We start from the raw sequence: 14,570 nt of genomic DNA, 5'->3' as shown, positions 1-14,570 counted from the left end.
TATCATTGTGGCTCAAAGTCAATGTCATTTGGACTGCTCCAGTTTGAAGGCTCCATAGATATTGAGCATTGACCAGTATTATGCAGAATGTATGGTCACACTACACTGTAGATACTGAGGGTGTGTAATACTCTAACTTGTCATTGATATCTGTAAACTGATATGCAACTTATACCAGGGGGAAATATATAAACTTCATACTGTCATTTGGGTCATGACTTCCAGAGAGATAGAATGAAATATACTCAGTCCGGCTGGAAAATTATGGATCACATTTCAAGATGTTGCAAATATCTCCAGCTCCAGCCTGTAAGCAGCCCAAAACATAGAAGTTCATGGCCACAATCACCTTGACAGCCAGTGGAAAAGCAGTCCTCAGGAGAATCTTGAGATTATGGTTGCCATCGGAGCTAGACATGTTTCAACAAAGATGTCCTTACTGACTTTTCGTACATTGTTCCTTGCTATAATTCAGATTGGAGAAAACTCCAGATGAATGTAGTCTCTTGCTAAGAGCCCTAACCCCCTCTTCTCCTTCTGTTCCTCCCTCTCTTTGTGCATTAAAGATGCTCATCATCATCATTGTGCGCTGAGGAGAATAACCATCAACACATTTGTGGCTGAGAGCACTGATTTGTGCAGAAGCTTTAACATTAGGGATTAGTCTTCAGCAACTGGCAAACCACTCTCTGTAGACTTTACCAAACCTTGTGAATTATAGCAACCAGTAGACATTAGTCAATTGTAAACCTGCAAGTTGTTCATTCCTTCAATTAGTGCTGGTGGAGGTTCCTTCCTCCTGCTGAACGCTTGCTCAACTATACACATTTAAGAGACATGAAGCATTGAACTCCAATAGTGAAGCTGGTGTCAAATCAGTGTTGCATACTGATTGCTATTGTCATCTGCTGACACAGTTTACTGCTATTGGGCAGTAGTGCTATAAGCACTACTGTCTGTACTAATCTGTGTCATGGTGCAGTGTATGCTACAAATATGCTCTGCACATTTTGGTCATCATGCTGGAATCAATTTATAGCTGCCGTAGCCAACAGCAGGGAATATAAATCTGAATTGTGCAGTTATACTCTTGCAATCTCTTATACACATGCAAGTTACTCAGAGTCACTCACACACTCACTGTTTACAGAATGCTTTACTCTGTTTCTAACTTTAGAAATGTTTGATGGGCTTATGTAGAGAAGCTTTTACACTGTCTGACTTGTTCTGTATCTGTACTGAGAGTGCTTAATGGGACACTGTAGGGGGAGCTTTACCCTGTATCCGATTGCACTCAGAATATTTGAAGGGATAGTGTAGTGGTATTTTTACACTTCATTTTATCTGGCTTAGTCTGCTTGATGGGACAGAGCAGAAGGAACTTTACCCTGTATTTACTGAGTGCTGCACCTCCACTTTTGAGTGTTTGAAGGAGTGGCATAGAGGGAACTTAATTCTTTATCTAATCTGTGCTGAATGTAAATACTGAGGGAGTTTGGCTGTGTTTTTAACCCTGCTGTTTGATGGGACAATGTATAGGGAGCTTTACTCTGTCTCCAATCTGTAGTATACCTAGGCTGGAGCCTCTGATTCCACGAGGGCTTTAATGTCTAATTAACTATTGCTTCATAGTCAGTTTAGAAAACTGACCATTAAAAAACTTGCATGGTTTCAAAGAGCCAATGAGAAGCACACCTTTCCTGTTTGTTTTTTAGATCGGTCGAAGGATTTAAAGTGGACTCTGTAGGGTCTGAAAGCTATCGACCACAGCAAGGTACAGAGGCCAAGGTATTATCTGAATGCCTACCCAGAAAACCAAACGACAAAGAACTGAAAAAAGCTGGAATAAAGTGTCAGGAAGAGCCCAAACTATCTCAGAAGGAACAACAATGGAAATGCCAGGAGAAACCATCTGATAAGATAGCTGCAAGTGGCCGGGCTTTTGCAAGTGAGCGGCATGAAGATGGGTGCTTAGTTAGCGGGCCTGAGGATGGGAGCAAGGGAGATGGTGTGACGTCAACCCAGAAGACAGAGAATCTTCAGCTTGATCCTGGAGCCCTGCGGAGGTCAGAAGAGAGAGGACAGTTTGACGAATTGGATTTGAAACATCGACTGCTGCAGGCAGAAGAGAAAGCTGTGATAGTACAACATGAGGTAACAGCAACACGGGACTCAGAACCAAGAGTTAATAATTATTTCCAAGCATATGCACACAGCAAAACATCCTGTGGACTTTAAGACACACTTTCATCTTTGAAATAAGTGGAGTGCAGTAGAATTCAGATATTATGTCACTATTGAGGAGGCACGTGAGCCTGAAACCAAAATTCTGGGTGCAATGGTCACTTGGAACTTTTGGACGCATCTGTTGAAGCACCATTCCTACCTTGTAATCAGCAAACCCTTAACTGCCTTACAATATCCTCCTTTATCCTCCTTTCTCACTGACCTTTCCACCACCACACTCAAAGAAACCTAATCTCACTAACATGGCCTGCACATCTGAGCCCCTTGTCTTTTCCAGAACCTTAAGCTTACTTGTGTGACATGATAGATACTACAACTGTATTAGTATTCTCTCTGACTGACACTTCACATCTGCTCAACTTTCTGTTACTAGTCCTAGTGAAATCCCTATGGTAAAGGCGTGTGGCACTTATAAACTAGTCTCATATACACACACACACTTTCATTTCTTCCCTTAATTCTTTGTTCACTTTCTCTTTTTAGCTTTGCATCTTCCTTGCCTCCTTTAAGATCTTTTTGGTTCTCATTCATCTATCAGTCTCAGCTGAATTTTCACCAAGGTATCATTCAGTCTTTCTTCATTCATTTTGAACAATTTGTTTTCATTGTTTCTATTTTCATCATATAAACCCCTATTTGTAACCACTCCTTAATTTTGCTCTCCCCCCGTTTGCTTTTCTCCTATTCCACTCATCAGTAATCTCTGGTCATAACTTCAGATCCTGTACCAGTCCAGTCCTCCACCTCCTTTAACTCTCTCTCAGTTTGTATCAGTCTTGCTGACTTAGACATTGAACACATCAAACTTTGTCATTTCTTAAGATCCACTTGAAAAATGTGATAACCTCAGGTCAATTTCTCCACCACAAAATATTTACAGTCTAAGGTTCCTGCACCCCCGTTTACTTTGGTAACCATGGAGAGCTCTCCATCCACATCTGCAAACATGGGGTTGGTTTCCACGCGCATGCCACCATACTTTTTTGATTTTTACATCTTCACGTCTCTGTGTTGTCAGGCTGACTCTTCGATATTCATCCTTTGAAGAACTGGTGTTTCTTCCAATTATATATTGGAAAGACCAAGGTCAACTCTTCACCTTTGACCTCTGCCATTATCTTTACCAAATATGCCCGTGGTTCCTTTTCATGAGAGCTGTGGGTTGAATTAGTTTGTGCAGAGAATCTAATGGGTGTATAAATGGTCTTTGTGGTAGATTATTGGGTTATCAGGAAATCATTACTTCACTCTATACTATACATACCTTTGGTCGGTTATGTTCCTTATAGTTCCTGACAAATTTAGAAAGATACTTGAAGCTTTTTCAGATACAGATTCATTTATTTATCAGATGAATATTGAAACATAGAGTGAAATGCTTCGTTTGCATGACAACCATTACACCTAAGGATGTGCAGCCAAGTGTAACCACACATTCTGGCACCAAGATAGTCTGCTCACAATGTCACAGAACAACACAGAACTTAACAAAATGGAACACAGCAAAACAAGCCCCTCTCCTCTCTCCCACCCTCTCTCCACTCTACTGGAGGTATAATCCAAGGGGAAAACCTCAAAGCTGGGCCAAAGCCCACAGGTCAGGTGGGAAGTTTCAGAGCTCCCTGCAGATCATTCCCAGTCAGACCTTTCCAATACATTTGTACAAAAATGGGTTTCCCTTTTGTCCCAGCGCCTCTCACACAAGTCTGATAGTGTGTCAACAACTGTGTGTCGCTAACAGGAGACTCTTTCTGTTGTGTGCCCAGTGTGAAGGATTGATCACTGAGCTAAGAGCGCTAGAGGAGAGATACAGGAGCAGTCAACAGGAGCGCAGCCAGCTGGAGTCACAGCTCAGGCAGTTCAAGGAAGAAATCCACAAACTGAAAGGGGCGCCTTGTCAGGTAAGTTGGTGAGAGTTAAAGCACTGAGGCTCTAGTTGGGAGACAGAAGCTTACAAAACAGGAACACAACAACAATACCATTCATCTTCACACCTTTGCCATCCTCTCAATCAACGGCCATTAAAATGGCCACATCACATTCATCTCCAGTTAGCAGATATATGAATCTGAACAAGGAGGCCTGGTCCTCATCGGGAGGGCAGCATGCACTGTTTAATACACCACAGGACAATTAATAAACTGTGTTATTTCCTACTGAATTAGTGACACAAGCTAGAAGAGAACACTGCCCTGCTAGTCACCATTGGACCGGATGTAAGCAATGCTTCCATGTGAATAGATGATTCATTTATTCAAGGAATTATCCCGCACGTTAACAAGTGTTCCACTGAGAGTACTTACAGTTTTTGCTGTTTGGAGTAATTTGCCACAGTGTCTGCAGCATGTTAACTTAGGATGAAGATGGATCAAAATTTCTCTCGTTCTTTTATGAAAAATTAAGAGCTTTAATTTTAATCAAGGGACCATTGAATATTCTGGATGGGACCTCAGTTTACTTATAGGAATGTAAGAAAAATAGGCAAATAGTGTTTTGATAGCAGAAGTAGTAGATCTTAATTCTACCTAATAAGAATCCTGTAATCACAACAAGGATAATAATAGTCTACAAATTCAAAAGTACAGGAGGTGTTGGACATCTAGAAATACACAACAAATCAGACAGCATCCATGGAGAAAGAAGCAGAGTCAATGTTACAAGTTGATGGCCTTTCATTGGTCTGCAGCACTCTTTTCTCCACATTATCATCTTTCTGTGTGTGCATTTGATGTATGAGCTGCAGATTGCTTCTCTCTGGATTTAGACAATGATTCATTGATTCACATGGAATTAAAGCATTGGAGGAATCCTACTCTGCCACCTATTCTCTCTTATATTTCTGTACCAAAGTGCAAGGTCTTTATCAAGTATTTGACAGTCTATGTGAAGTACCAACTTTTCCACAGAGGAAAAGTACCCGGAACATTTTCCCATCATGCCTCTGAATCCTGGCAGATTTCTGTGTGACATTTGATCAGTGGAAAGCTCTGTCAAGCACTGAGCTGGGGATTTGTGTGGGAGTAATAAAATTTTCTGCCCAGAGTCAGATCTTCAATTTTAGGTAGGAAGAAATTGTGATATAAATTCCTTTCTCAAGATCATAGTTGGTTAAATGCATTCAGTGGAAGTGTGGACTTTTGATCAGGTATTTTGAGACTTGGAAAGTTTGTGGCCTAGGTCCGATAGGCAGGGATGTTCTACAAAATACAGTATTGGTTAAGTTATTTATAGAAGATTACAACAGAAGAAAGGTGGACATATGTTATAAAACATTAAATGTGTATATCCAGAATCCCAGTAGTTAATCCCTAATAGACCAAAGTATCAGGAAAATATTCTGTGTCTTTCTGTTGTAAAAATAGCAGACTGGGCATTCTGCCTTTGGCCTTTGAGGTTAATAAGGTTCTTGATTATGTTCACCTCTGAAACAAATATCACAACCCAAGAGCACTGTTCAACATTAAAAAAATTCTCTTTGTTAATTTGCCAAGGCATCACAAGAGAACTCAAATGTTGGGGTGTATTAGGTGCCACAGTATAACGCTTCAATGAACTCTTGTGAAGTTAAGCACTGATGCTGGTTGACCAAAGGACATAGGTTTAAGATTATTGCCAAAGGTCCAGAGGAGAATTGAGGACTTTTATTTGTAGCATTTTTTTTTTTTCCCGCACTCTCTGAAAAGATGGTGAGAACAGATTTAATGCTCGCTTTCGCAAGTGAATTGCATAAATGCCTGAAAAGGAAAACTTATGTGCAAGAGCAAGAGGCGATTGGAGAGAAGAATCCAGAAAGTCATGAGGCATGGAATCCATGGAAACTTGCATGGATTTGCAATTGGCTTGCCCACAGAAAGCATGGGGTGGTAGTAGGGGTTCACACTGCCTGGACATCGGTGACTAGTGGTTCTGCAGGGATCTGTTCTGGGATGCCTGCTCTCTGTGATTTTTATAAGTGACTTGGATGAGGAAGTGGAAGGGTTGATTAGTAAATGTGCAGATGACATAAAGATCAGAGGTGTTATATTAAAGCTTTATAAAACTGGTTAGGCCACACTTAGAATATTGTGTCGGTTCTGATCACCTCATTATAGGAAGGACGTGCAGATTTTGGAGAGGGTGCAGGGGAGATTTACCAGGATGCTACCTGGATTAGAGAGCATGTCTTATGAGGAAAGGTTGAGAAAGGTAGGGCATGTCACTGTGGAGTGAAGGAGGCTGAGAGGTAACTTACTGGAGGTGTGTAAGATTATGAGAGGTATGGATAGGTTGTACAGCCAGCACCTTTTGCTCAGGTCAGCAATGGCCAATATTAGAGGACATCCATTTGAGGTGATTAATGCAGGGGAGATACCTGTGGTAGATATTTTTGCACAGAGTGGTTAGTGTGTGGAATACATTGCCAAGGGTGGTGGTAGAGGCTAATAAAACAGCGACATTTAAAAAACTTAGATACGCACATAGATGTAAGCAAAATGGAGGGTTATGGGCTATGTAGGAGGCAGGGAGTTGATCATTGATCATTATAAGAGCACTTACCATGGAGTAGGTCTGTAGAGGTCATTGCAACATTTTGGATCGATGGGCCTTCACTATGCTGTGCTGTTCTGTGTTCTAAGAAGGTTGTTGAAGAATACAATTGGAAACTGGGATAGAATGCTGGCAGATGGAATGTGATCTTTGGAAGTAATTCAGTTTGGGAAGTCAAATTCTGGTAGGGCTTACTGAGTAAATAGCAAGAATCTTAGTAGTATTGATGTTCAGGGACCTTGAGTGTAAATCTATAGCTCACTGAAAGCAGTGACTAAAGTTGGATTGCATAGTAGAGGCAAATTGAGTTAGCATTGATTAGCATCAAGGACAGCATGGGTGAGCTGGGCTAGAAGGGCCTGTGGTTGTGCTGTATGATTCTATGAGATTGCTTCAAGAGGTGACGCAGCCTGACTTGGCTGAATCAGCCCTACTGAACAGTAAGATCCTATAAAGGTAGCAAAAACTTGTGCCTCTACATTGCTCTTATTGAAGAAACTAATTAATAATCAGGGAATTGGGGAGGACAAGGAATCACAGATAACATTACTGGGGTAGAAAATACAGGAGTGGAAAATTTAAAAGTAAAAAAATGAGACTTTTGGAGAACTGGTGGAGTTCTGGAGTGAAGGAACAAAATGACTTGAGAACAGGTTGAGTCTCATGCACAAGGGGTCAGGAGATTGAAATGCACAGAGGAGGGGTAAGGAAAGACATTAAGTATTTATAGTTGGGGATAAGGAGTTAAAATTAACTCTGAAGTATGGTGAACTAGGCAATCTAAGTGATGGGATGGATATGGAGTTTGAAATTAAGCACTATTTCAGTGAGAAATCTAGATATTGTAAGGTTTGGACCAGCTTGGGAGAAGATGAAATCAGGAAGAGACCAGCCTTTGTGATGGGGCTGCAAATAGTGCCTTTGGTGTATAGGTTTTTGTTCTGATTAATTGGAGAGTCGATGAGACAACTAGTCATGAGCACACAAAGGTGGTTGTGTGACTGACAGGATTACAATAGGTATTCAGTCAGAAATTATAAATGAGCAGAATTTAAATTAAAGCTGATAGTTTACGATCTTGGTGATGAATAATTTGTTCTGATTACAATGTAATGGTGAAGGTCAGTAAAAGCAGTGTAGTGTGGTTAACAAATCTGTTTTTACCATTTGTGTTCCTATTTTCAGTGTTCAGCTATTTAAGGATAATGCAAGCAACCTTAATTCACTACGTTGGGAGGCCAATACTGATGGAGTGCTATATCTTTCTTTGAGATACTTTCCTTCTCAAGGGATTCCAGTGTTATTGTATAGTTACTTTTCATTAATCATATGCTTTTGTAATGAATGCTTCATGTAATATGATCTTTATGCATTTTACCATATCCTTCAATTCAGAAATTTGGGCTATGTACAACTTACAAGGCTGGTGGAGACCTGGATGCGTGTGGAATAGACAGGCCCAGCAGCTTAGCATTCCTGGGTTTTCTTGTTTTCGATGTGATAGACAGGAAGGTAAAAGCGGTGAAAGGTTGCACCGATAAGAGAAAGTGCCACAGCTGTAGCCAGAGAGGACACACTGCAGGGCTCACTCAGAGAGACAATTTAAATGGAACTCTGAAATAAGGAACTGCAGTTATGCTGATGGAATTGTGCTATTGGCCCTACAATAGTCACTGAGATGTGGAGGAACAGAAACAGTGCCTTGAAAAGTATTCAGCCCCCACAACTATTTACACATTTTACTGTCTCATTTTCTAAATTTAAAATATATTGAAGTAGGATTTTTGAGCTAATCTACAAAACATTATGTAATATGTCAAATTAAGAAAAATTCCAAAACCTGTCAGCAATTTACTAAAAATTAAAAACCAAAATTGTGAGGCTGAAAAAGTATTCCTCCTCTTTGTAATTACTATGCTAACTTTCCTCAAGTGCAGTACTGTATTTTACCTTACTAACTCATCTAATTTGCTAATTGAAGGATCACCTGAATAAATACCCTCACTCTCTGTAAGGTCCAACAGTATGGTAGGTTTCCAACAGACCAAACCAAAGTGAAGACAAAAGAGCATTAAAGACAAGTCAGGGAAATGGTAATAGAGAAGCACAAACCTGGGGAATGGTACAAGATCATCTCACAAGCACTGAACATACGTCGAAGCTCAGTGCAGTCCATCGGGAAAAAGTGGAAAAAATATGAAACCACAGCCACACTGCGCCTAGGTCAGGCCACCCTTTAATCTTTGTCATGGAGAAGAATGGCACTTCTGAGAGAGGCCAACAGTCACTCTGAGTGACCTGCAGAAGTCAGTGACTGCAACCAGAGATGAAGTTCATGGCTCCACAATCTCTATGGCCTTGCATAAAAAGGGTATTTATGGAAGAGTTGCAAGGAAGAAGCCCTGGTTTTGAGGTCTACTGTGGAAAAAAGGAGCTTGTGATTCACAAATAAAAAAAAATCTTAGTTAAATTGACCAAATTCCTGATTGTAATGTGAACAAAGGGTTAGGGGCTGAATACTTTTACAAGACAGATTATGGAATATGTAAACAGATTATGGAAAAGCGCAGGAACAACAGGGTTCTCATAGTGGGGGATTTTAACTTCCCCACTATCAATTGGAACTTACGTGATCATGATGCTCAGATGGGGCAGGATTTCTTCAGTGCATTCAAGAGGGGTTTTTCATACTACTTGTGGAGAGTTCAGGCAGTGGAGACAACTTACTGGACCTGGTTTTGGGAAATAACCTAGGCCAGATGATAGACTTGGTAGTAGGGAACACCTTTTGGAAATTGTGAGCATAACTCATTATGTTTTAAAATAGTTATGAGTAAAGATAAAATTGGATCTTTGTGAGAAAGTATTAAATTGAGGGATGGCAAATTACGACAGGATAAGACAGAAACTAAGGGGCATTTAGGGGCACTGCTGTTGGACGAGTCCATGTCTGATACATGGGAGATGTTTAAAGGCCAGATGATGAGAGTTCAGGATAGGCATGTTCTTGTAAGGATTAAGTACAAAATAATGGAACCTTGGATGACATGAGAGATCCTGTATTTAATCAGGACAAAAAAAAAGCATATGTAAACCTAATCAGACTGCTGCCTACTAAAGATAGCAGGAAAGTGTTCAAACAGGTGCTTAGAAAGACCAAAAGTGGCCATAAAATGTCCTTGATGAGAATCCAAAAAAAGTTTATAGTAAGAAAAGGAGGATAACTAAAAAAACTTTAGGTCCACTCAAGGATAATGGAGGGAATTTGTGCTTGGAGTCATAGCAAGTTACTGAGGTACTAAATGAGTATTCCAGGGTCTGATGGCATATATCCCAGAATATTGAAAGAAGCTAGTGAGGGGATTACTGGAGCTTTACTAAAGATCTTTATGTCCTCACTGGCAAGAAGAGAAGTCCCAGAGGACTAGAGAGTGGAAAAAGTTATGCCTTTGTTCAAGAAATGAAATAAGGATGATTATTAGTCCAGTGAGTCTCACTTAAGAGTTATGGAACCTATATGAGTGAATCCTGAGGGACAGCATTTACGTACATTTGGAAAGGCATGACCAGCTTCGGGGCAGTCAGCTTGGCTTTGTGTGAGCAGTTCATACCTTATGAACGATTGAAATATTTGAGGAGGTGACAAGGGAGCATGATGATGATAAGGCAGTGGAAGTTATCTAGATGGGCTTTCGTAAAGCATTCAATAAGGTCCCTCATGGTAGTTTGATTCAGAAGATAAAGACGCTTGGGATTCAGGGTGAATCTCAAGTTTGGATTCAGAGCTGGCTTGCCCATAGAAGACAGAGTAGGAGTGCAAGACTACTACTCTGCCTGGAGGTCTGTGACCAGTAAATTAGTTAGTTAGAGCTTTATTGTCATTGCTGAGGACAAGGAGATTCCAGTGTTACTCCATTCAGCGCAATATAGCATACTGGCCATTCAATTAGTAAAACACAATGATTACATTTAAAATAACTTCAGAGTTATTTGGAGAAACATTTAAGTTACAACAATTAAAAACAAACAACTCTAAAATAGGGCATTGTTCAGTTGCATGACAGCCCTGGGAGGAAAAAAAGCTGTTTTTCAGTTTGACTGTCTGTGCAGAGACCTTTCTGTATCTCCTGCCGGATGGTAGGAGATTGAACAGGTGATAATCCACAAGGATTGATTCTAGAACCTCTGTTGCTTGTGATATATATCAATGATTTGGATCAAAGTATATAGTAATTTTAGCAGTGGCACCAAGACTGGTAGGCAGAGAACTGGCAGATGGAATTTAATCTGGGCAACTGTGAGGCATTGCACTTTGGGAGGTCAAATGTCAGTTTTGCAGAACATTTCTATTCACTCCATACAGTGACCCAGTTGTTCTTCACTTTCATTTTCCATCTCATTCCCTCTCTGGCATTAGCCTTTTACACCTCTTTGATGAAACCTTGAAGCACTGCTTATAAACTTCCAATGAAGCATATTGTGGTCTTCAGGGCATCACACTCAAATCGTCAATTTTGGACAACCACCCTTTTATAGTTTATAAGACCATAAGATACAGGAGCAAAATTGGGCCATTTGACCCATCAAGTCTGTTCCACCATTTCATCATGGCTGATCCATTTTCCCTCTCAGCCTCAATCTCCTGACTTCTACCTGTATCCCTTCATGCCCTGACCATTCAAGAATCTATCAACCTCTGCCTTAAATATACATAAAGTCTTGGCCTCCACAACTGCCAGTGGCAATGAATTCTACAGATTCACTACTCAGGCTAAAGAAATTCCTCTTCATCTCTGTTCAAGAAGTATACCCCTCTGTTCTGAGGCTGTGTATTCTGGTCTTAGACACTCCTACCATAGGAAACGTCCTCTTCACATCCACTCTATCAAGGCCTTTCACCATTCGATAGTTTCAATTAGGTGACCCTCATTCTTCTGAATTCAAGTAAATACAGGCTCAGAGCCATCAAACATTCTTCATATGATAAGTCAGTTAATCCTGAAATCATTTTCATGAACCTCCTTTGAACCCTCTCCAGTTTCAGCACATTTTTTCTAAGATAAGTGGCCCAAACCTGCTCACAATAATCCGTGAGGCCTCACCAGGGCTTTATAAAGTCTCAACATTACCACCTTGTTTTTATATTCTAATCCTCTTGAGATGAATACTACATCACATTTCCCTTCCTCACCACTGACTCTCAAACTACAAATTAACCTTTAGGTAATCCTGCACTAGGATTTTTGTATTTTCTCTCCATTTAGGAAATAGTCAACCCTTTCATTTTTTCTACCAAAGTGCATGACCATACTCTTCCCAACACTATACTCCATCTGCCACTTCTTTGCCCATTCACCTAATCTGTCTAAGTTCTTCTGTAGCCTCTCAATTTCCTCAAAACTACCTCCCCTCCACCTATCTTCATATCATCTGCAAACTTTGCAACAAAGACATCAATTCCATCATCCAAATCTTTGACATATAACGTAAAAAGAATCAGTCCCAACACAGACTGCTGTGAAACACCACTAGTCACCAACACCCAATCAGAAAAGCTCCCTTTATTCCCACTTCTTGCCTCCAGCCAAACAGCCACTGCTTTATCCATGCTAGAATCTTTCCTGTAATACCATGGACTCATAGCTTGTTAAGCAGCCTCATGTTAAAGGTTTTCTGAAAATCCAAGTACACAACATCAGCTGATTCTCCATTGTCTTTCCTGCTTGTTACTTCTTCAAGGTTTTCCAACCAATTTGTCAGGCAAGATTTTCCCTTGAGGAAACCATGCTGCCTATTTTATCATGTGCCTGCAAATACCCTGAGACCTCATCCGTATTAATCGACTCCAACATCTTCCCAGCCACCGAGGTCAGACTAACTGGCCTATAATTTTCTTTCTTCTGCCTCTCTCCCTTCTTGAAGAGCGGATGTCAGAAGTAGCCAGTTCTGATGAAAGATTATCAGCCTATAATGTTTTTTCCTCTTTCTACAGATGCTGCCTGATCTGTTGAGTATTTTCAGCATTCACTTCTTTTTCAGATTTCCAGAAGCTTTCTATGTCGCAGTTCTATAGTTCTTTTGTTCATTAGTCTGTTTTCATTCATCCCTATCTACTTACATCCCATCCAGAATGATCAGCTGTGATTAACAAACCCTCACTACCCTGACTCAGCCGGCATCGCCACCAACCAATCTCTCCTTATCCATCCGATCATAGACATTCCCTTTTTTCTGTTCACCTCTCCCTTTTCTCTGCAACTTAAGCACGGTTAATTACAGTTCTTTTCTAGTTTTGATGAAAAATTATTGACCTAATATGTTTCTTTCTACATAGATGCTGCTTGATCTGCTGACTGTTCCAGCAGTTACTATAATTTTCATTACCAAAGTTTAATTTCTGTTGGATGAAATGATTAATCTTTCTATATCTTCCAAATTTTATTCTTAATGGATTCGTTGCCTTTGACGAAACTGCTTCTAAAGTGTTTTATTTGTTGTAACTGTCTGGCTTGTCTACAGATGTAATCTTTCTAGAACCATCTTCAAAACTAATTTAGAGTTTAGCAAAACTTGACTTTAGATACTTTTTAATAAAAGTCTTAAAGGATTAATATAGATTGTGAACTCCATCTCATAGATGGTTATCTGGTCAGTAATGTGTCTGTGACAAATGATTAGCAAATTGGTATTAAAACAACAATTAATGCTTCATTCCAAATCTGGAGTTGGCTGTCAGTTGTCTTCCAGGCCTGTTTTCACTTGGCCGGATCCAGGGAGTCTGAAAGACCCTTCCTGGATTGTATAAGGGCCTGTGGGGAAAGGGTGGAGTCCTTAATAAAAACAGCTATGAGAGATGGTAAAATAAGACATGGGAGAGTCTGTGTGGCAGAGACTATAAAAAAGTTGTTCGTTAAAAAGATAGACCGAATCGGCAGAGAAGTTCAACATGGTTAATTGGGAAAGTAATAGTCCACAGCCCCTCACTGGGAATAAGAGAAGACCTTAAGGTCTGATGTTGGAGAATATTTATGAAGGTGTGCATAAGGGATTCCTCTAGCGGGAAGTAAAGGAATAGGGACCCTATAGAACAGTATTTGCAAATGTGGCACATTTGTAAGGAGTAAGAGGATAATCCTTATTGAGGGTATAAAGGACCAGTATGGAACAAGAGATCATGAATGATAGAGGCTTTTGAAAAGGCACAGTAAAGCCAAAATAGAGAAGTATAAAATATGAAGAAAGGAAAGAATGGGAAATAAAGAAATGACTGAGGAGGACATGGGGGTGGGGGTTGTTGATTTAAGGAACTAAATGAGGGAGATGTATCTGGAGCAGGGGTTCCTAACCTGGTCCACGGACCCTTTGGTTAATGGCATAAACAAGACTGGAAACTCCCAACCTAGAGGTTATAAAAAACTGAATGGGTGTTCAGTAATAGAAAAGGTTAACTTAAATCTAACATGAAGTGATGGTTGAGTAAGAGGCATGAACTAATCTATTTGGACTATTCCTTCACACACACACACACACACACACACACACACACACACACAGTAAATTATGGGTAGGAAATTTTGACCAAAGTTTCTGAAATAACTTGAGGTCCAGTTAGAAACTACGATGGGAAGGATGACAGCTCACTTTAGAGGGATGCTATAAGTGCTCTTATCTATGAGTTGATCTGTTTAAAATTATAATCTGTGATATTAGTGTTGAAGAATTCTGCTGTTGCCTTTACTGAATTATGTCTGCTTGTCTTTGCTGGTATGAAATGTCTGTTAAATCTCAGCATGCTT

The 14,570-nt window shown here is 40.2% G+C and overlaps 1 protein-coding gene across 1 annotated transcript in view; it reads left to right on the top strand.

The window, feature by feature from the left end:
* Positions 1 to 14,570, top strand: part of LOC140186986 (uncharacterized) — a 61,467-nt gene that overhangs the window by 35,753 nt on the left and 11,144 nt on the right. Inside the window, exons 8-9 of the mRNA XM_072241853.1 lie at positions 1,716 to 2,154; positions 4,014 to 4,148. Coding sequence (XP_072097954.1) covers positions 1,716 to 2,154; positions 4,014 to 4,148 — 574 coding nt within the window. The remainder of the gene's footprint in view (positions 1 to 1,715; positions 2,155 to 4,013; positions 4,149 to 14,570) is intronic.

The sequence above is a fragment of the Mobula birostris genome, chromosome 23, assembly GCF_030028105.1.
Source record: "Mobula birostris isolate sMobBir1 chromosome 23, sMobBir1.hap1, whole genome shotgun sequence".
Classification (NCBI taxonomy): Eukaryota; Metazoa; Chordata; class Chondrichthyes; order Myliobatiformes; family Myliobatidae; genus Mobula; species Mobula birostris.
The sequence above is the reverse complement of the archived record's forward strand: the minus strand, read 5'-3'. Positions and strand labels throughout refer to the sequence as shown.